General features: G+C 45.5%; 1 protein-coding gene across 1 annotated transcript in view; it reads left to right on the top strand.

Moving 5' to 3' along the window:
• The window catches only part of ELAC2 (elaC ribonuclease Z 2), a 227,118-nt gene that overhangs the window by 64,509 nt on the left and 139,171 nt on the right, over positions 1 to 23,438 (top strand). The window contains exons 7-12 of the mRNA XM_069200369.1: positions 8,360 to 8,506; positions 10,619 to 10,677; positions 15,132 to 15,190; positions 15,290 to 15,362; positions 15,722 to 15,834; positions 18,399 to 18,497. Of these exons, the coding sequence (XP_069056470.1) occupies positions 8,360 to 8,506; positions 10,619 to 10,677; positions 15,132 to 15,190; positions 15,290 to 15,362; positions 15,722 to 15,834; positions 18,399 to 18,497 (550 nt within the window). The remainder of the gene's footprint in view (positions 1 to 8,359; positions 8,507 to 10,618; positions 10,678 to 15,131; positions 15,191 to 15,289; positions 15,363 to 15,721; positions 15,835 to 18,398; positions 18,498 to 23,438) is intronic.

Here is a 23,438-nt window from a genome sequence, read left to right as displayed (position 1 = left end):
CTTTTAAAACAGCTAAATGTGTTTTATGTAACAAGTATATATGCTATTGTGATTATTCAAAGTTCCTAAAGTACTTACCTGCAATACCTTTCAAATGAGATATTACATGTAGAATTTGAACCTGTGGTTCTTAAAATAAACTAAGAAAATATATTTTTCCATAACAAAAACCTATTGGCCTGGAATTGTTTCTGAGTGTGTGTTCCTCATTTATTGCCTGTGTGTATGTACAACAAAGGCTTAACATTACTCCTTTGATAAGCCTACTGCTCGACCACACTACCACAAAAATAGAGCATTAGTATTATCTCTTTTTGCCACTATCTTACCTCTAAGGGGAACCCTTGGACTCTGTGCATACTATTCCTTACTTTGAAATAGTGCATACAGAGCCAACTTCCTACATTCTCTTTTTGTTGTTGTGTTGCAGCTGGTTTCCCAGTTGTCTTTCCCTTTCTCTTTGTAGGCTGGGCCCTTTTTCCAGACTCCAGCTCTACTTTTTCACCCTGAGCCTTGCACTATGCCCTTGTCTTGACACACACCAGTTCAGGGATACCCAGCATGGCTGCATGGGTTTTCAGTTCTACCTCAGCCCATGCTGAGGACTCCAGGTCATTTCCAAGCAAACAGTCTACTGGGATATTTGAGGAGACCACCACCTGTTTCAGGCCATTGTCCCCTCCCCACTCTAAAGTTACCATAGCCATGGGATGTACTTTAGTCTGATTGTCAGCGTTGGTGACTGGATAAGGTTGTCCAGCCAGGTATTGACCAGGGGAAACCAGTTTCTCTGTCACCATGGTGACACTGGCACCTGTATCCCTCAGGCCTTCTACACTTGTCCCATTAATTAAGAGCTGCTGCCTGTATTTTTGCATGTTAGGAGGCCAGGCAGCCAGTGTGGTTAAATCCACCCCACCCTCAGAGACTAATGTAGCTTCAGTGTGGCACCTGATTTGCTCTGGGCACACTGTTGATCCCACTTGGAGACTAGCCATTCCAGTGTTAGCTGGAGTGGAGTTGGAAGAGGTACTTTTCTTGGGACAGGCCTTGTCTCCAGTTTGGTGTCCAGGGTGATTACAGCTACGACACCAGGCCTTTTTGGGATCAAAGTTTTTACCCTTGTACCCAAAATTGTTTTGTGAAGAGGCTCTGGGCCCACCCTCCTGTGCAGGTTTTTGGGGGCCTGTAGAAGACTCTTTACTATTTTTGTTTTTGGATGTCTCAACACTCTTCCCCTGGGGAGGCTTTGTGACCCCTTTATTTTGGTCGCCCCCTGTGGAAGCCTTGGTCACCCTAGTCTTGACCCAATGGTCCGCCTTCTTTCCCAATTCTTGGGGAGAAATTGGTCCTAGGTCTACCAGATGCTGATGCAGTTTATCATTTGAACAATTACTTAACAGGTGTTCTTTCACAAATAAATTGTACAGCCCATCATAATCATTTACACCACTGACTTCAATCCAACCATCCAGTGTTTTCACTGAGTAGTCCACAAAATCAACCCAGGTCTGGCTCCAGGTTTTTTTAGCCCCCCTGAATCTAATTCTATACTCCTCAGTGGAGAATCCAAAGCGCTCAATCAGGGTTCCCTTCATGAGGTCATAAGATTCTGCATCTTTTCCAGAGAGTGTGAGGAGTCTATCCCTACACTTTCCAGTGAACATTTCCCAAAGGAGAGCACCCCAGTGAGATCTGTTTACTTTTCTGGTTGCACAAGCCCTCTTAAAAGCTGTGAACCATTTGGTGATGTCATCACCATCTTCATATTTAGTCACAATCCCTTTAGGGATTTTCAACATGTCAGGAGAATCTCTGACCCTATTTAAGTTGCTGCCACCATTGATGGGACCTAGGCCCATCTCTTGTGTAAGGAAATGCCTCCTTGGCATGGTTACCCCCTGACTTTTTGCCTTTGCTGATGCTATTTTTTGATTTGAAAGTGTGCTGAGGCCTGCTAACCAGGCCCCAGCACCAGTGTTCTTTCCCTAACCTGTACTTTTGTTTTCACAATTGGCACTCCCTGGCATCCAGGTACGTCCCTTGTAACTGGTACCAAGGGCCCTGATGCCAGGGAAGGTCTCTAAGGGCTGCAGCATATCTTATGCCACCCTGGGGACCCCTCACTCAGCCCAGACACACTGCTTGTCAGCTTGTGTGTGCTGGTGAGGACAAAACGAGTAAGTCGACATGGCACTCCCCTCAGGGTGCCATGCCAACCTCACACTGCCTATGCAGTATAGATAAGTCAACCCTCTAGCAGGCCTTACAGTCCTAAGGCAGGGTGCACTATACCATAGGTGAGGGCACCAGTGCATGAGCACTGTGCCCCTACAGTGTCTAAGCAAAACCTTAGACATTGTAAGTGCAGGGTAGCCATAAGAGTATATGGTCTGGGAGTCTGTCAAACACAAACTCCACAGCACCATAATGGCCACACTGAAAACTGGGAAGTTTGGTATCAAACTTCTCAGCACAATAAATGCACACTGATGCCAGTGTACATTTTATTGTAACATATACCCCAGAGGGCACCTTACGTGCCCCCTGAAACCTTAACCAACTACCCGTGCAGGCTGACTGGTTTTAGCAGCCTGCCACACCCGAGACATGTTGCTGGCCACATGGGGAGAGTGACTTTGTCACTCTGTGGCTAGTAACAAAGCCTGCACTGGGTGGAGATGCTTATCGCCTCCACCTTGCAGGAGCTGTAACACCTGGCGGTGAGCCTCAAAGGCTCACCCCCTTTGTTACAGCACCACAGGGCATTCCAGCTAGTGGAGTTGCCCGCCCCCTCCGGCCACGGCCCCACTTTTGGCGGCAAGGCCGGAGGAGATAATGAGAAAAACAAGGAGGAGTCACTGACCAGTCAGGACAGCCCCTAAGGCAACCTGAGCTGAAGTGACTCTGACTTTTAGGAATCCTCCATCTTGCAGATGGAGGATCCCCCCAATAGGGATAGGAATGTGACCCCATCCCCTTGGGAGGAGGCACAAAGTGGGTGTAGCCACCCTCAGGGCTAGTAGCCATTGGCTACTGCCCTCCCAGACCTAAACGCACCCCTAAATTCTGTATTTAGGGGCTCCCCACAACCTAGGAACTCAGATTCCTGCAACCTAAGAAGAAGAGGACTGCTAAGCTGAAAAACCCTGCAGACAAGACGGAGACACCAACTGCTTTGGCCCCAGCTCTACCGGCCTGTCTCCCCCCCCCCCCCTCCCCCTTCTGAAGAAACTGCTCCAGCGACGCTTTCCCCAGGACCAGTGACCTCTGAATCCTCAGAGGACTTCCCTGCTCTAGAAGGACCAAGAAACTCCTGAGAACAGCGGACCTGTTCACCAAAGACTGCAACTTTGCTTCCAAAGAAGCACCTTCAAGACAACTGCGTTTCCCGCCAGATGCGGGATTTCAAAGTAAGGAATAGTGTGCACAGAGTCCAAGGGTTCCCCTTAGAGGTAAGATAGTGGCAAAAAGAGATAATACTAATGCTCTATTTTGTGGTAGTGTGGTCGAGCAGTAGGCTTATCAGAGGAGTAGTGTTAAGCATTTCTTGTACACACACAGGCAATAAATGAGGAACACACACTCAGAGACAATTCCAGGCCAATAGGTTTTTGTATAGAAAAATATATTTTCTTAGTTTATTTTAAGAACCACAGGTTCAAATTTTATATGTAATACTTTAAACAAAAGGTATTGCAGGTAGGTACTTTAGGAACTTTGAATAATCAAAATAGCATACACAGTTTTCAAATAAATCACATATAGCTATTTTAAAACTAGACACAGTGCAATTTTCACAGTTCCTAGAGGGAGTAAGAGTTAGTTAGTTTTTGCAGGTAAGTAAACCACCTACGGGGTTCAAGTTTGGGTCCAAAGTAGCCCACCGTTGGGGGTTCAGAGCAACCCCAAAGTTACCTCACCAGCAGCTCAGGGCCGGTCAGGTGCAGAGTTCAAAGTGGTGCCCAAAACACATAGGCTTCAATGGAGAAGGGGGTGCCCCGGTTCTAGTCTGCCAGCAGGTAAGTACCTGCGTCTTCGGAGGGCAGACCAGGGGGGTTTTGTAGGGCACCGGGGGACACACAAGTTAGCACAGAAAGTACACCCTCAGCAGCACGGGGGCGGCCGGGTGCAGTGTGCAAACACACATCGGGTTTCCAGTGTAAATCAATGGGAGACCAAGGGGTCTCTTCAGTGATGCAGGCAAGGGGGGTGCTCCTCGGGGTAGCCACCACCTGGGCAAGGGAGAGGACCTCCTGGGGGTCACTCCTGTACTGGAGTTCCGATCTTTCAGGTCCTGGGGGCTGAGGGTGCAAAGTCTTTTCCAGGCGTCGGGATCTGGGAGTCGGGCAGTCGCGGTCAGGGGGAGCCTCGGGATTCCCTCTGCAGGCGTCACTGTGGGGGCTCAGGGGGGGGCAACTCTGGCTACTCACGGTCTCGTAGTCGCCGGGGAGTCCTCCATGAAGTGTTTGTTCTCCACAAGTCGAGCCGGGGGCGTCTGGTGCAGAGTAGCAAGTCTCACGCTTCTGGCGGGAAACGCAGTTCTTTTAAAGTTGCTCCTTTGGAAACAAAGTTGCAGTCTTGGGTGAACAGGGACGCTGTTCTCGGGAGTTTCTTGGTCCTTCTAGAGCAGGGCAGTCTTCTGAGGGTTCAGAGGTCGCTGGTCCTGGGGAAAGCGTTGCTGGAGCAGTGTCTTTAGAAGGGAGGGAGACAGGCCGGTAGAGCTGGGGCCAAAGCAGTTGGTGTCTCTGTCTTCTCTGCAGGGTTTTTCAGCTTAGCAGTCCTCTTCTTCTTAGGTTGCAGGAATCTGAGTTCCTAGGTTCTGGGGAGCCCCTAAATACAGAATTTAGGGGTGTGTTTAGGTCAGGGAGGGCAGTAGCCAATGGCTACTAGCCCTGAGGGTGGCTACACCCTCTTTGTGCCTCCTCCCAAGGGGAGGGGGTCACATTCCTATCCCTATTGGGGGGATCCTCCATCTGCAAGATGGAGGATTCCTAAAAGTCAGTCACTTCAGCTCAGGTTGCCTTAGGGGCTGTCCTGACTGGTCAGTGACTCCTCCTTGTTTTTCTCACTATCTCCTCCGGCCTTGCCGCCAAAAGTGGGGCCGTGGCCGGAGGGGGCGGGCAACTCCACTAGCTGGAATGCCCTGTGGTGCTGTAACAAAGGGGGTGAGCCTTTGAGGCTCTCCGCCAGGTGTTACAGCTCCTGCAAGGGGGAGGTGATAAGCATCTCCACCCAGTGCAGGCTTTGTTACTAGCCACAGAGTGACAAAGGCACTCTCCCCATGTGGCCAGCAACATGTCTCAAGTGTGGCAGGCTGCTAAAACCAGTCAGCCTACACGGGTAGTGGGTTAAGGTTTCAGGGGGCACCTCTAAGGTGCCCTCTGGGGTGTATGTTACAATAAAATGTACACTGGCTTCAGTGTGCATTTATTGTGCTGAGAAGTTTGATACCAAACTTCCCAGTTTTCAGTGTAGCCATTATGGTGCTGTGGAGTTCGTGTTTGACAGACTCCCAGACCATGTACTCTTATGGCTACCCTGCACTTACAATGTCTAAGCGGTCCAAGGAGAGGACGGTATAGGCGCATGGCGAGCGCCCCCTTTGATGTATGTTTGACTATAAGGGGACACTCCCCCTCCTGGATACCAGAGGCCAGTAGCCTCTATGAAAGAGCCGCCTCAAGGTAACTCCTTGGGTAAGGTAGACCTTTTACTTCACACTCTTTGACCTTTTACATAAAGTAAATTTCCTCCAACGTGAGATATAGGGATCCTAGGCCCTGACGAATGCCCCTAGACCTCTATTGGCTCACTTCTGAGTGCAGAAACATGTTGGCTATTAGTTAGGTGACCCTGTGAGTCCTTATCCTCACAGAGGTGTCCCAACCCCTGTTTTAACTACACCAATCGGACACCACCATTAAATTTGTCACTCCTTACAGGTGTCTGCTTAGGTGTTTTTAATTTTTCACTAGATTAGCTGGATCCCGATCTTTCCAGAAACAAGTTTATTTACGCACTCCCTCCTGTTCCTTTAACAGTGAGGTTGAGTCCGCCCAGGTGGCACTGTCCTACCTGGGTGGGTCTAGGTGGTCAAATGATGAAGCATGACACTATATAGTGTGTGAGACCACCTAGTCCGTAAAAGGAACTGCCCCCGGTTTCTCTCCCCGCGCACGCACTCTGCAGTTACTTACTGACATTTCACTGACATTACCTTTCCAAATAGGAACACGTACAACCTAGGGCTACGCTGGTACCCGCGACGCCCTCTTTAGAGAACCCCGTACTTTCTTGTGTACTTTAAGGTTTTGCTTAGACACTGTAGGGGCACAGTGCTCATGCACTGGTGCCCTCACCTATGGTATAGTGCACCCTGCCTTAGGGCTGTAAGGCCTGCTAGAGGGGTGATTTATCTATACTGCATAGGCAGTGTGAGGTTGGCATGGCACCCTGAGGGGAGTGCCATGTCGACTTACTCGTTTTGTCCCCACCAGCACACACAAGCTGGCAAGCAGTGTGTCTGTGCTGAGTGAGGGGTCCCTAGGGTGGCATAAGACATGCTGCAGCCCTTAGAGACCTTCCCTGGCATCAGGGCCCTTAGTACCAGGGGTACCAGTTACAAGGGACTTACCAGGATGCCAGGGTGTGCGAATTGTGTAAACAAAAGTACAGGTTAGGGAAAGAACACTGGTGCTGGGGCCTGGTTAGCAGGCCTCAGCACACTTTCAAATCAAAACTTAGCATCAGCAAAGGCAAAATGTCGGGGGGTAACCATGCTAAGGAGGCATTTCCTTACACTTTATATATTTGGATTTCCTAAAGTCACTTACTGTACTCCATGTATCTGTTTTCCTGTAATATGCTGGTATCTTTGTTCCGATTTTCTTGAAGAAAAAAAAACAGGAAGGAAATAGCTGTATGGTATATCAATACACTTTTTCAATAGTTTAATGAAACTTAAATACAGCAAAAATGGGCGCTGTGCGTCGTTCAATGTAATTTTCTACAACAAGTAGGGCATGTTTGATCAACGTAAAGAAATAGACGTCGTACGTTGAGCAGCGTGTGCAACACTACACTGAACTGCAGGGTCGCGAGTCCAAGAACGTGCAGAAACATGCATTCACCCAAGCGCATCTCCAAAACGGTCAGCTCTCACGCACTGAAAGACAGTTAATGCAGGTAAGCCACACCAGTACAAGTACAAGAACACAAAACACAATGAACTTGTACCAATGAAGTTTTTTTCACTCGCCCAAAATAAGTAGCATTAAGATAAACGGCTCTTCTTCAAATAAATCCTAGTTCATGAAGATCCCGATCGTCGCCATACTCTGTAGTAACCACAATGACACTTTGGGGGTCATCCCGACCCTGGCGGTTCGAGACCGCCAGGGCCATTCTGACCGCAAGCACCGCCAACAGGCTGGCGGTGGTTTTTTCCCCATTCCGACCGCGGCGGTAAAGCTTGCAGCGCTGCCCTGGGGATTATGACCCCCTTACCGCCAGCCTGTTTCTGACGGTTTTCACCGCCAGGAAGAGGCTGACGGTAAGGGGTGTCTTGGGGCCCCTGGGGGCCCCTGCACTGCCCATGCCACTGGCATGGGCAGTGCAGGGGCCCCCTAACAGGGCCCCGGCCAGCTTTTCAATGTCTGCCTAGCAGACAGTGAAAAGCGCGACGGGTGCAACTGCACCCGTCGCACGGCCGCAACACCGCCGGCTCCATTCGGAGCCGGCTCCTGTGTTGCGGCCTCATTCCCGCCGGCCCAGCGGGAATGTCCGAATGGGGGCCGCGTGAGTGTGGCCGCATTGGCGGCCGCATGGCGGTTTCCGCCTACCGCCGCCCGCCAAGGTCGGAATTGACCCCCTTTGTTCTTTCTTAATCCAGGTTTATTAAGAAGAATCCTTCTGTTATATTATAAATAGTAACAGGGACATATGAAATACAACCACCACCGTTAAACCTCCTCACGTAAGAACTAAACAAGGTCTTATACTCTCAAGAACTAAGTTGCAGGTAATGCCACTGGGATAGATAGATGAAAAAGAAAGCAATCTGCTCCCACTGTTTTTTTTTTTTTTTTTTTTTTTTTTTTTTTCCAATGCTGCTACATGGTTCCTTTACCTTCATCATGAAATGCTGCCCAAGGAGCATACCTACCAGTGTTACAAAAGGCAGGTAACGAGAACTCCTGTACTGTTTGACTCCTTGTGCATAATTTCACTGTGATTGATCATTCCGTAATTCTTTTTGTAAATTTTGCATCTTCATTTAGCGTGCATAAACCCAGAAGAATATCAAGTGCAATGTTTAGGAGCTAAGGCTGATGTGTCTCTATTTGTCTGGAAACAGCTAGGGAAAACAATGAAGTCCGAAAAAGCCCTTCAAGATCACCTGGCAGAGTAAGCCCGAAGACAAAGTCACCCAAAGCAGAGAAGTGGTTTTTAGAGGAAAATAAAGCCCATGCAGAAGAGAAGACTGAATCTCATGAAACCACAAGTAATATAAACATTTCTGATTTTGTAAGAAAAAGCAATCTGTTGTAAAAACAATAAAAATGGCAGTTATGCAAAGTCACACCCAGAAATGCCACAGGCGTGTAGCATGTATGTCTGGATCATCAGTACTTGATCTCAGGTTTAGAATTGTAACGTGCATCTTGGGAGCTCTGCATCCTTTGTTCTTTTTACAGCGTAAAGCTGTAAGCAGTTTATCAGCCATTAATGAGTAACCATTGGAAAGATGGTTATAATGTGAAGTCGTAAAGACCATTGAATGTCCTTGCAGTCATTTGAGGGAACAAAGCAAACTTTAACTTTCTGTTTATTCAAGGCACTCGCTTAGTTCTCCATCATTGGTATGCTCTTTAATAGTCAACCTATTAAATGTCTTGTAGAATTTCAGCTGTATCTTAGTTTTTTTCAGTTTGAGTTAATGTAGTGGTGTTAAGCTTTGGAAAACTGCAATTGCTGAAAAGTTCGCAGAAATGTAACTTCACCTTAACAAGCGTTAAGTAGAAATACCTCCGTCTGTGCAGTGGTAACATTCCATGGGATCTATCTTAATCTCGGATAATACTCTTGGTGATGCACAGAGACCAGGTGCTGTGGGATATGTTTAGGAGATTATGACAGTAAAAGAGGCAAAAACAGTAAAATAGGGCAACCCAAGGATATTACCAAGCGACCGAGAAGTCAGATAGGCGTGCCCGGGTGTGAAGAATGCCAGCCCAGGAGACCACTAGAAACTGCAAAAGGAGCTCCATGAGTCTTACCTAGCTGTGGAGTTAGGCTACTCATTGGGGACCTAGCCATGTCATCCTCGATGGGAGGTCAACACATGGGAAGCTAATGACGTGAGCCAGTCCTCTGCAATTGTAGCATGGCCTGCGCCCGTTATAGCGACAGACTTTTTAATTTCCCTAGATACCGGGTGGACAGAGATGTAAAGGTTTAAAGAGTGCTCTTTAGGATTCCGTATAAAGCTGGTCTAGAATGAAGTTCCTCACTCTGTAGGTATGTTAGGTGCTCTAGTTGCACATTTAGGGGTGTTCAGTCACATTCCTGGATTTTAGCTTTCTAGGGGGTTGATTAATTCAGAGCACCAGTACAGTGGAGTAAATTGTGGAGGAGGAAGGATGCAGGGTGCAGACTATGCATGTTTGGCTGTACGGTTTCAAGGTCCTGAAATGCACGAAGAACATGATTGAGTGCTCTGATGTGATGACTGCCCAATATCCTCATCACACTACATATTGTGAGTCTTCAACAGTTGATTTTAATGCCCAGTAAATATTCCCCTCTACATTCACCAGCAAGATAACATGCATCCGTGAAAAGGTGCAGTACAGTGACCCAATTACGTTCGGCTTTACTGTTTTTTTCTTGGAGGATTTGTTTCTTACTTAAGGAACTGGGCCTCTAGATCTTTGTAGGCTTAAAACCCAGCCTGTGTCTATTACTTTCAGTTGCCAAACGATCTGACAATGTAACAAATAAAGTATTCTGAACCTGAAGACAGTTAACTTGCCTGATTTAAGCTGTGGTGTAGCTTTCAGATGATATGAGCAGTTGCCAAGTCAATGAAATGTGACAAGTATTCAATGCCCTGATGTATACTCCCCACTTGACTTTCCGTTGACCCCCGGCAGGTCCTCAATTAGGGGGTTCTTTAGTAGCAAAGGGACTTCCTGGCTGGAAGTGCTATATGGCAGACAGCAAAGTATGGTTGTTTTTAATGTAGGATAAGATTCTCAACATGTTCTGAGAATTTGAGGCTCTGAGATCCATTCATGTTCTGGCAGGTCCTGCCATACCCCCTATAGGCAGCAACTCAAAAGGCAGCTAAAACCACCAGGTAGACATTATTGTATACTTAAGGTCTCCTCTGTGGCTAGTTGGTGCTTACTCTGGTCTTTCAAAGAGAGCTTACCTTATCCCTCTACTTCTTATTAACTACTACAATTAAGTATACAGGCTCACATATTAACTGCTTTGACTGACTTCCCTGTCGTTTTTCTGTTACATTGGACAAATGCATTTTGTGTTACATTTTAGAACAGCCTGCATTGGAAGCTATTAATTCCATCTAACTTTATTTATTTGATTTTAGAGACATTTGAAAGAATAGGAGGAGAAAGCGATTCTCTGGTTGTAGCATTCATTTGCAAGGTAAAATAGTTCATTATATGTTAATTTACAGTCATTTTGGCTTCAGTGTTTATGTAGCAGTAAATAATTGTAAATGAATGCCACTTCAAAATGCACAGTTGTTACTATAGCATGTTTTCATGTCTTCGTTGTTTTTTAGAAGAAACAGAATAATGAATTGAAATTAATTATTACTAGTCAAATTAAGCATAACAGATAACTTGGGTTTAATTCTATTGAAAGCCGGTGTCACTTTGCTACAAGCCTTTCAACATAGAATGGCTTGTCTCACAAACATAATGGACCCCATTCCCACCATTATTACTGTTTGACCTTTGAGATTTAGGGCCTCATTACGACTCTGGTGGTCCAATGACCGCCAGGGTCGCAGTGACGGTGAGACCGCCAGTTTCGTCTACACGATGGTCTGGTGGTCATAATCCACCAAGGCAGCGCTGCAAGCAGCGCCGCCCTGGGGATTACAGCCCCCTTTTACGCCAGCGGTTTCATGGCAGTAACCCCGCCATGAAAACGCTGGCGGAGACTGAGTGCAGGGGGCCCGTCGCAATGTTCACCGCCTGCTTTGCAGATGGTGAACATTGTGATGGTTGCTGCTGCACCCTATGCACTATAGCATTGCCACCGGCTCCTTTATGAGCCAGAGACATTGCTGTAGGCCGCCCAGCTGGAAACTCGTAATGGGCCTGGCTGGGAGACTGTCGCATGGCGGTAACCTACCCGTCAGGATTTTGGCAGACAGGCTTTTCAGTCCGCCAAAGTCATAATAAGCCCCTATAGGAAGCTGGCTCTGTATATACTATATCAAAATGAGATCTAGTGCGCACAGAGTCCAGGGGTTCCCCAAGAGACTTGACAGAGGCAATAACAGATAATACTCATGCTCTATTTATGGTAGTACAGGGAGTGCAGAATTATTAGGCAAGTTGTATTTTTGAGGATTAATTTTATTATTGAACAACAACCATGTTCTCAATGAACCCAAAAAACGCATTAATATCAAAGCTGAATATTTTTGGAAGTAGTTTTTAGTTTGTTTTTAGTTTTAGCTATGTTAGGTGGATATCTGTGTGTGCAGGTGACTATTACTGTGCATAATTATTAGGCAACTTAACAAAAAACAAATATATACCCATTTCAATTATTTATTATTACCAGTGAAACCAATATAACATCTCAACATTCACAAATATACATTTCTGACATTCAAAAACAAAACAAAAACAAATCAGTGACCAATATAGCCACCTTTCTTTGCAAGGACACTCAAAAGCCTGCCATCCATGGATTCTGTCAGTGTTTTGATCTGTTCACCATCAACATTGCGTGCAGCAGCAACCACAGCCTCCCAGACACTGTTCAGAGAGGTGTACTGTTTTCCCTCCTTGTAAATCTCACATTTGATGATGGACCACAGGTTCTCAATGGGGTTCAGATCAGGTGAACAAGGAGGCCATGTCATTAGATTTCCTTCTTTTATACCCTTTCTTGCCAGCCACGCTGTGGAGTACTTGGACGCGTGTGATGGAGCATTGCCCTGCATGAAAATCATGTTTTTCTTGAAGGATGCAGGCTTCTTCCTGTACCACTGCTTGAAGAAGGTGTCTTCCAGGAACTGGCAGTAGGACTGGGAGTTGAGCTTGACTCCATCCTCAACCCGAAAAGGCCCCACAAGCTCATCTTTGATGATACCAGCCCAAACCAGTACTCCACCTCCACCTTGCTGGCGTCTGAGTCGGACTGGAGCTCTCTGCCCTTTACCAATCCAGCCACGGGCCCATCCATCTGGCCCATCAAGACTCACTCTCATTTCATCAGTCCATAAAACCTTAGAAAAGTCAGTCTTGAGATATTTCTTGGCCCAGTCTTGACGTTTCAGCTTGTGTGTCTTGTTCAGTGGTGGTCGTCTTTCAGCCTTTCTTACCTTGGCCATGTCTCTGAGTATTGCACACCTTGTGCTTTTGGGCACTCCAGTGATGTTGCAGCTCTGAAATATGGCCAAACTGGTGGCAAGTGGCATCGTGGCAGCTGCACGCTTGACTTTTCTCAGTTCATGGGCAGTTATTTTGCGCCTTGGTTTTTCCACACGCTTCTTGCGACCCTGTTGACTATTTTGAATGAAACGCTTGATTGTTCGATGATCACGCTTCAGAAGCTTTGCAATTTTAAGAGTGCTGCATCCCTCTGCAAGATATCTCACTATTTTTGACTTTTCTGAGCCTGTCAAGTCCTTCTTTTGACCCATTTTGCCAAAGGAAAGGAAGTTGCCTAATAATTATGCACACCTGATATAGGGTGTTGATGTCATTAGACCACACCCCTTCTCATTACAGAGATGCACATCACCTAATATGCTTAACTGGTAGTAGGCTTTCGAGCCTATACAGCTTGGAGTAAGACAACATGCATAAAGAGGATGATGTGGTCAAAATACTCATTTGCCTAATATTTCTGCACTCCCTGTATGGTCGAGCAGTTAGTCAGTGGGTAGTGTTAAGCATTTGTTGTACATACACAAGCAGTAAGTGAAAACACACACTCAATGACTTAATTCCAGGCCAATAGTTTTTTTTTTTATAGAAAAATATTATTTTCTTAATTTATTTCCAGAACCACAAGATTCATTTAGCATGTAAGTACATTAAATGAAAGGTACTTTGCAAAGTAATACTTAGGACTTTGAATAGAATCAGTATTGTACACAGTTTTCTTTAAAACTGCAAAAAGCTATTTTAAAAGTGAACACTGCAATTCTCAACAGTTCCTTGGGGAGATAAGTAAAGTACAGTTTCTGAGTACCACATTTACAGGTTCAGTCTCCAGGGCATAGGTAGCCCACTGTTGGCGGGGTTCAAGGTAACCCCAAACACCCAGCAACACAGGGCCAGTCAGATGCAGAGGTCAAACAGGAGCCTAAATAACGTGGGCCCCTATGGAGACAGGGGGTACTCTGGTTCCAGTCTGCTTGCAAGTAAGTACCCGCGTTGTCGGAGGACAGACCAAGGGGGTTTGGAGGGGCCCCAAGTAGGCACAAAAACCACACCCTCAGTGGCACGGGGGTGGCAGGGTGCAGTGTGCAAACAGGGCGTCGGGTTCTCAATAGAACTCTATGGAGGGACCCGGGGGTCACTTAGGCGCTGCAGGCCGCACAGGGGGGCCTCTCGGGCAAGCGACTGACTGGGCAAGGGTGAGGGCTGTCTGCTGGCTGTTGCTGCACCGGTGGTTGTTTTCTCTCGGGCTTGGGAGCTGCGGTTGCAGTGCTTCTCCAGGCGATGGATATCTTCATCCCAGGCACTGGTGGTCCGGGGGGGCCCTCAGGATTCCCTCTACAGGCTCCGTAGGGGTGCAGAGAGGTCAGCCCAGGGTGGACACGTCGTCAGAGTTGCCTGGTGGTCCTCTCTGGATAGTTGGTTTCCTTGGACACGGGCCGGGGGACTCTGGTGCAGAGTAGTTGGACTCACGCTTCTGTAGTGAGGTGAGAGTCCCTTTAAAGTTTTTTTTTTTTTCTTTTTTTGTATAGGTCCGCTGTCCACAAGGAGTGTCTTGGTCCTCGGTGATGCAAGCAGTCCCCTGGAGGCTTTTCAGGGGGTCGCTGGTCCTTCAGAACGCGTTGTTTCTTTTCTTGCAGCTTTTCGAAGCAGGAGCCAGGCCGGTAGAGCTGAGGCCGAGTCAGTTGGTGTCTCCTCTTCTCTGAGTGGTTCCCAGCTCAGTAGTCCTTTCTTGTGAGGTCGAACTTGCAACCAATAGTGGGGGCTCGACGGGGTCGGGCATCTCCACTGGCTGGAGTGCCCTGGGGATGCCATATCGACTTTGCCTTTTTCTCCCCACCAACACACACAATCTGCAATGGCAGTGTGCATGTGTTAGGTGAGGGGTCACTTAGGGTGGCACAACACATGCTGCAGCCCTTGGGGACCTTCCCTGGTCACAGGGCCCTTGGTACCACTGTTACCTTTTACAATGGACTTATCTGTGTGCCAGGGGTGTGCCAATTGAGGAAACAATGGTACATTTTTAGTGAAAGAACACTGGTGCTGGGGCCTGGTTAGCAGGGTCCCAGCACACTGTCAAGTCAGCATCAATATCTGGCAAAAAGTGTGTGTGGGGGGGGGGGGGGGGACTGCAACAAGGGTGATTTTCCTACAGTCCCTTAGTGTTTCACAACAATATACAACTACATAGCAGTATACATCAATACAGCTTTCAGTAATACATACTGAAAAATTTGAAAGCTGGCCAATATTCCACATTTAAATTTCTTCTACAAAACATGCCTCCAGCTTCTGAAAATCAGCACATAGGTGTTTGGGCTTATGTAAGGTGAATTTTGAAACCGGCTTGAAATATATTAATGGGTAAGGGCAGGTACTGTAGCTTGTAATTCTACTTTTAAATTGGCAGATTATTCTTATGTGCTGTAAAGATGATGAAATTGACCCAGTCTTTTGTATTTACAGCTTCACCCAAAAAAGGGAAATTTTCTGGTTCTTAAAGCAAAAGAGCTGGGGTTGCCAGTGTAAGTAAAATGACTTGAATGTTCCTGTTGTGTTTTAATATGATCACAAAGGATGAAATAATTTGTGTTGACTCTGTTTTTTGTTGTTGATTGTTGTAGTGGTACCGCAGCAATTGCTCCATTTATTGCAGCTTTAAAAAATGGGAAAAGTGTAATTCATGAAGGGAAAGAGGTAAGCCAAGACATTCCTTTATGCTTCAGCAATAACTGATTGTCCATGACCTACAACCAGTGAATGATTTTGACTTACTAATGTAATGCAGGGGTCAATGTAAGCTTTTGCCAGTAAATACATGGAAGCAGTTTTCTTTGTTTCTCAGATACTGTATGCTATCCACTTTTGTTCATGTCTTCACATATTAAGCTGGTGCTCAAGGAATGCCTGGGTAGCAGCTGAGCATAACTCATTTATTAGCCTCCACAAGGCACCATGTGGGCGCCAACACTTGGCCTTGTAGTGAATGTCATTGTAAGATGTTTGTGACGTATATGTATACAGTTGTTGTTTCAAGAGCTCCCATTCTGTTATAGATATTTCCAGAAGAGGTTTGCACACCAACGGATCCAGGCCCAGCATTTATTGTAGTTGATTGTCCTAATGAAGACTTTGTGGATCCCCTTTGTGAAAATGACACTTTCAAAAGGTAAATCCAGGGTTATGTTTAGTTTGTCATTGGTCTATGGAATGCATTGGTACCTTTTATCTATTATTCATAATTTGTCCCTACTTAAAAATCTTGAGTCTCTGTAGTATTGCTCCTCTACAATCACAAGATCATGACTAAAAGGCTTTTTCAGTGGTCATTTCACTTATCAGTCTGTTATTATTCATGTTTTTTTTTGTTTTGTTTTTACTTTATCAGCCGTATGGAGAGTTTGTTGTTTTCAAACTGTACTGCTTTCTAAGTTGTGTGCCTGCAGAACTTTTCCGTTCCTCAGTCATCTTTTTTACTGAAAGGGAAGGACTCCAAGGTGTGTGCCATTTCAAACCAAACAGTACAGACTGCATAGTTGTGAGCTGTGTAGAGTTAGAAAAACAAATGGACCTGCTTTCTGCATGTCTGATTACTGGAGATAATGATCACTTCCATTTGCATTTACTGTACTTGAAATTGATCTAGTGGGACTCCATATATTATTTCATTTTGTTAATACAAGAAAAGGGATTACATGCTAGTAGACACAGACTAGAAGAGCAGCAAGGTGAGAGAGAGAGAGAGAGACAATAGGATGCCGGGCTGGTGAACATCATAATAGAAAGTGTGAATTAATGAACCCAAAGAAAACTATTACATAGTGGCTAAATTGCAGTAATCATGTCAATGATTTGGGATTTTAGTGGATGCCAATCTAAATATATGTGCACACTGCTTCACATAAACTACGAAAAGAGGAATGGTCACTGAATACAAAAGTACTCATTCAACTTTCTTGTGGGATGTTAGGAACATACATATACCTCTGTGTTCAGTGTTGTCCTCAACAGTATGAAAAGGACCAGGATAATGTCCAGGGAAATGCAGAGAAACCTATTCAATCGCTGCGGGTAAAGGGGCTTAACTAAGAAGAAACTATATATAAGTATTGTGTCATGTTTGAAAAACAAATCCGAAACCTTTGCAGTTCTCTTCCCATGACAAGTGCTGGTCCACATTATTGACTGCTGTGCGTAAAGGACATCTGTTCTGAAGTAGGGCCAAGTAATGTTGTCTTTTAATTGAGTACCTTCAATTGTAAAAATAACAGTTTATCAAAAAGTTCTGGCTTCATTTTTGAAAATGCACAGTACATCTTACCGGTCTTGCTTTGTACCTTGTTTTTGGGGTAAGGGTTCATTAATGAAATGTACATGGAGTCAGTTGGCCTACCAACAAACTAATTCTTAAGTAGCTATGTTACAGTAGTAAGACAGTCTTCAATAAGTTACCAGTGAATTTGTTAGATTAGGACAAACAATGGTGTAGTTAAGAAATGATATGTTAGGAAGATAATGTAAGAAGCCAAAAATAGACTTAATTGTAGTATTTAATGCATTCAATAATAGCACGGAAAAATATCAATAATAATCCAAATAATGTGGAATGGGCAATTGAGAAACACCAATAACAAGCACAGCTCTTTTTATTATGCCTTACTGGTAAACAGGGGTTCGGACCTCTAACTTGCATTGTCTTTCAGTTCAAATTGCAGAGCAATATGTGAAACGCAGAGATGACATTTGCAAGGTTTGGTCCAATTATGTTTGACTTCATATATCAATCAGGCTTATGCAGTTCTAGCTCAAACTTATTGGGTCTTTGGCTCGTGGAAATCTGTATCTGTGAGGAAGGAGTTGAAGAGGATGCTGGTCAAATGTTGAAGAGACGTCAAAGGCAGAAGTTTTTTGAGTCACTAGTCCAAAAGAGTGTTGGCTCGACAAAGTGGTTCTGCAGTAAAACACTCCAAGGGCTTTGATGGGCAGCTTCAGCCTAGTGAAATTACTCTTTCGAAGGGCACATTCCACTGTTGGCTGAAAAACAGGCAGTTGGAATCAGTCTCTGGCTCTAAATAGATATTGATACCAATTCAAATATTCAAGAGGGTTAAAGCAGTTAGATCTACAATACTCAGCCCCCTTCATGAAGGTCTTTCTAGTTTCATTGACATATTTTCAGCCTGCAACTTCATTGACGTAGGCTACTCTATCAAATAGGTTTCCCAGCAAAAGCGGGTCTAAGTAACCTTACGGTCCTTTTGAGGAAAGTGGCTCCCACACTTAGGGAAGTAAGGAAAGAACCTTTTTGCAGAAGTCAGGGGAACGTCTTCCTTGGTTCCAAGCAGTTCTTTGATGGCAGATCCCTATGCAAAGGTTCTTAAATGGGAAAGGAGCAGGCTAATAATGAATTACCCTCAACCATTCAGTAAAAGTTGCAACACACCCCAACATCTCCGCTTTATTTCCGGAACCTCTCCTCACTTTGTTTAGAATCTGTCATTCCCTTGGTTAATGATGTATATAAAATGTTGTGTACAGCATGAATAATATCACCTAACTCCCGTTCATATTTGCCAACTCATCCTCCGATGTTCTTTACCAGTATCTTAACCTGCCCTGTCATTCAATTGGTTCTTCAAAATGTTTTTCCTAAGGAATATGGTTGTGTGCCTACAGCAGAATTGGCAGCTTTTGTAGCACATAATCAAATAAAAGCATATTTCAATATTACAGGTACCAAGATCAAAAGTCTGAAAATCCAGTATCCTTAGTGATTCATATGACTCCAGAGATAATTCTTCGCAGCGGAAAATACCAGCATTGGATGGAAAGGTGGGTTTGTTTAGCATTTCAAATAAAACCTGCCGGAATTTGTTTTAAAAAAAAATGTTTTAAAGGGATGCTTTATTACAAAATTGCTTTGACTAAATATTATTTCTGACTTCGAACTGCAGATTCCGCGCCTTAGGGTATTCCCCAGGTATCAGATTGAATTTAGAAACATTTCAGTACCTCTGCAAGCCGGACATGGCACCAACTGCTTTGCGTCGACCTTGTCCTCACTGAATCTGACACATGGGGTCCTATGTAGACATCACCCATGCGGTCTGACGTCAGTTCCTTTCTTTCTGCCCCAACAGACAGAACTATCTTGGTCTGTAGACCAAGCTTATCGAAGTTTTATCTTCAGAAGTTTCTTCAATCAGCATGCAAAGGAAATGCCCCCTAATAAGTCCACAGGGTTTAAGCTTGTTAGGATTGTCACAAGCAGATGTCTGTGACAGATCCCCACTTGGTCTGTCTCTGGTGCCTGCGGTCCGGCTACAACCCCAAGACTTTCAGTGACTGTGCTTCCGTGGTCACCCGGAAGCATGAGGCGAGACTATTGGTCACCCGGCATCTCAAGGCCCTGCACCACTCCAGGTAGATCCTGATCTTGTTCCCTGAGCCATTCCTGTGACAGGTCGTCATTCAAGTCCAAGTCTTCAGATGTGTTTAAGTAACCGAGGCGCAGCTCAACTTCATTGCTTCCCTCCATGACGCTGAAGTGGTCATGGAGACGTTATTGTTCCTCATGGTCCCGCTTGTGCAGTCGTTTCTTCAGAGCTGGCGCCAAATCCGAATCCCAACAGCCTGAAGTCCCCAGGCTAGTGCCACTGCTTCTGTGAACTAGGAGCTTTAGGATGCGATGAGTTGCTTCTTTGGGGGACCTCCCTCGTAGCTAGTGGGGCCTGTGGATCCCTTTCCGGATCCACACCAACTCTGGTTCTGAACCTCATTCTGACCCCGAGATCTTCGCTGGAGAATGTTCCATCAACAACGATTTGCTTTTCACTGTAGTCGGACGACAGCCCGGTTCTAGTTCTGACTAGCTCAGTGAGGGTACCGCTGTGACCTCAGTCGAAGCCCCACTGTACGTCACTTGTGCCACACATAATGGGTCATCCCTCTGATTCAGATACCATTCCTTTGCCCTTTGACAGGCCACCCATAATTCATGATCTGTTTGGGGATGTCACAGACAATGGCTGTTTTAAGGATGCTCCCCCTCCCCCACCCCCAGGACTGCAACTAGAATGAGGAACTCAAGGATAACTCACCAGACACTGACCTTGCCTCTACCCTGGGACCGGCAACAGAGGAAACCACATCCTTCATTAGGGTTATGTGGAGGGCAGAGGACGTCTGGGACTTGCATCCACCAGTCCAGCAAGTCAAAAGTTATGTCCTCACTGACATCCTTCAGCTGGGCCAAACCAGCTCTTTACCGCTTTTGCCATTTAATGAGGCCTTGATGGATGTCTTTTTGGGGATCTGGGCCAAGCGCTGGCTGGGGCCGCCGGTCAGCTTACAGATTGCCCATCATCATCTCCATACCCCTGGGGTCCAGACTTTCTGATGCAGCACCCTGCCTCAGAGCCTGGTGGGGCCGGCGTTTGCAGCCAAAGTGAATTTATATGCATTCCCTACGACTCTCCGATAAGAAATTAAATTGACTGTCACCTTTGGGAAGAAGGTATTTTCTTCCACCAGCTTGCATTGCGCTCTGTCAATACCACTTGCTGGCTGGGTTGCTACTCCAGCGCCCTATGGGACTCATTAGCCCAAGTTCTGCTGACGGTCCCCAGGGGAGGCCTCAGGAATCTTGTTGATAACCATGACAGATGTCCAGAATGCAGCTAAATTTACTATTCGCTGTGGGCTGGATACTACAAATTCTTTGGCCAGGGCCCTTGGCTCCATGGTCGGTCTCTGCTGTCATGCCTGGATAGGATCCACTGGCTTTTCGGTGGATGTCCAGGTCACTCTTAGGACATGCTCTTCAATGCATTCTGCCTGTTTGGTGAAAAGTTTGACTGCGCTAATGGCTTTAAAGATTGCCTTGCTACAGTCTGCTTGTTGGACCTCATTGATGCCCCTTGCCAACCTCATCCCAAGCTCCTATCATAGCTCCTATCATCAGCCCCGTCACCAGTTTGTGCAAGCCCAACATACCCCATAGCCTTTTTCCAGATCTGGCTCTCACAGGTCACGTGGCATACAGAGGCAGTGTGCAGCCCAGTCCTCTGCCCCTCCCACTGCCGAACCCTTAAACCTCTTAATTATGCCCACAGTGCCTCACACAGTGGGAGAGAAAGAAGTTGTTTTCAGAAATGCCCTCTAATCCATAAGCTATATGGGTACCCACAAATTCAGAGATATGCAAATAACCCTTTCTTCTAAACTCCATATATTGGGCCCATTTCTGAAATTCATAGGTTTCCTTGATACTTATTTTTCACTGTTTATATTTTATCATATGACTTGCCCCGTACCTGGCAGACAATCGGTAACCATTGGAAGGTGCAGCTCAGTTATTTGCTCTGGGTACGTCAAGTTTTTGGAAAACACAAAAAAACTATTTATCCCTGCAACCAGAAGGGTCAAGCAGATGTAATGATCTATTGCTTTTGTAAATCTGTCATCATGATGAGAAGTTACAAATGAAAACGTTGTCACAAGTGACCTTTTTATTCCTACTAATTTTCAGCTTTTTCATTTCAACACTTAGTTTCTTTAGGAATCCTTGAAGAATCTACACAAATGACCCCTTGCTGAACTCAGAATTTTGTTTAGTTATTGGAAATGTATAGCCTTCCAGTATAGATAATAGGTTTCACACTCATTTCCACCACAAACTGAAGGAGGTTAAAACCACAACAAATAGGAACAAGCATTGGCAAAGCCCGTAGGTTTTGCCTCTCCGAACTCTTGTTTTGTCATATGTTACACAGCAGCGCTAGCTATTGTGCAGCATGTCTTAAAGTTAACAAACAGTATGGTGCTGTCATCGCATAGACATTTTGTACAGTGGCTCTAACTGTTCCACCACATGGTGTAAAGTTTTTAAAAAGCTATGACGCAGAAAGTGTTGTCTGTCTCATACTGCTTTTTTATTTTTTTTAGACATGCTGCAAAATTCCTGTTAGACCTAATGTTGCTTGTAGTATGTTTTAAACCTCTTAAATTCATGTGTTAGCCAAAGGTCGACACACAAACACCGTCCGTGGTGCATGTTTCGGCCATTGGCTGACACCAGGGAGGCATTTAAAGGCCCCTGTGGTGCTTGGCAACAGAGGGAGTCCTTTTTTTTTTTTAATCAGGCTGCTTGGGAAGTGCTTCCTGAGCAATATGATCCTTTTTTTGTGTTTACAGCAATGACAATGGGCAGAAACGGACCAGGCCCAAGAAATTTATTTTAATAATGATTAGGGGTGGAGGGTGCCCCAAATGGTCATGACTATCCCCCATTCTCTGTTCCCCATACCTCCTCCCCACCCCTGTCCAAAAAATGGCCACAGTCTTTCTCCCTCATCCCTGGGAAGCAGATGGTCCCCTAATGTGCAGAAAACCCACTAGACGCAAGATAATTATTGCTTTGTTGTGTTTTGAGACGTTTCCTGTCGCTAACACTTGGCCTACCCCCACAAGTGAAGTACCATTTTATCAGGAGACTTAGGGGAATGCTGGGTGGAAGGGCGTTTGTGGCTCCCCACAGATTCCAGAACTTTCCATCACAGAAATAATGTGAGATAACTATTATTTATTTCATTTTTTGTTGTTGTTGTCAGTTTGAGGTTTGCAAGGGATTCTGGGTAACAACCTGGTGAGAATCACGCAAATCACTCCATCCTGGATTCCCCTAGGTGTCTAGTTTGAAAAAATGTACAGGTTTGTTAGGTTTCCCTATGTGCCGGCTAAGCTAAAACCCAAAATCCAAAGCTGCCCACTTTGCAAAAAACTGGTCCATTTTGACAGGAAAAATCAGATGTATCCATGTTGCGTTTTGGGCGGTTTCCTGCATAGTTGCTAGAGCTGCTATGTAGCATATTTAAACAGCATTGCCAAAACATAGATTTTGTTGAGGCTAAACCTATTGGCTTTGCCAATGCTTATTGATTTTTGGAGTCTTATGTAGTGCAAATTTCATCCAAAGGGCCTAGAGTGCTTTACATGAGCACCAGTTACATCACTCAAAGTCACGTTAATTGAATTTATTGTTATAGGCATAAAAAGCATCCTACAAACATTCAAGGAGCTGGGTTTTAAGGCCTGAAAACGCAAGGTAAACACGCTGGACTTACTTTCGCTGCATCTGGGGTTCATGTAAAAATGCCAAGTGGGGGAGGGGGGTCTGGAGCACATAAACGAGTATGTGGCAAAAAGCGAGAAAGAGAAACCAGCTGTGTTTGTGAGACACACCTATGTTCATGAAGGCTAGCCCAGCTAACCTAAAGGAGAAGATCATGTGTCTGAATATGCAAGGTTGCCTGTGACTTGACATCACCAGTCCTGTGCGCATGTTAAACTAGTCGGTGCATTCTGGAAGTTGTAGTCTTTGAGCGAACACTACTGTTTACAAAGAGTTGTAAAGGAAAGGCTAGGGCTGGAAAAGATCATGTGCAAATGGCATTGAAAGGTCCATGATCAAGGGGTACAGTTTCAGTATACCCTATCCCTCCTCTATAAAGGTATTTCTATGCTCCCCACACAGCGCCCATCGTTTTTTGTAATCGCATATCACTCCTTCTTTTTTGGTCCACTTCTGACAAAACTTATTTTGTAACTGTAAGGAAATGCCTCCTTGGCATGGTTGCCCCCTGACTTTTTGCCTTTGCTGATGCTATGTTTACAATTGAAAGTGTGCTGAGGCCTGCTAACCAGGCCCCAGCACCAGTGTTCTTTCCCTAACCTGTACTTTTGTATCCACAATTGGCAGACCCTGGCATCCAG

This window comes from Pleurodeles waltl, chromosome 7 (assembly GCF_031143425.1).
Source record: "Pleurodeles waltl isolate 20211129_DDA chromosome 7, aPleWal1.hap1.20221129, whole genome shotgun sequence".
In the NCBI taxonomy this organism is placed as follows: domain Eukaryota; kingdom Metazoa; phylum Chordata; class Amphibia; order Caudata; family Salamandridae; genus Pleurodeles; species Pleurodeles waltl.
The sequence above is the reverse complement of the archived record's forward strand: the minus strand, read 5'-3'. Positions and strand labels throughout refer to the sequence as shown.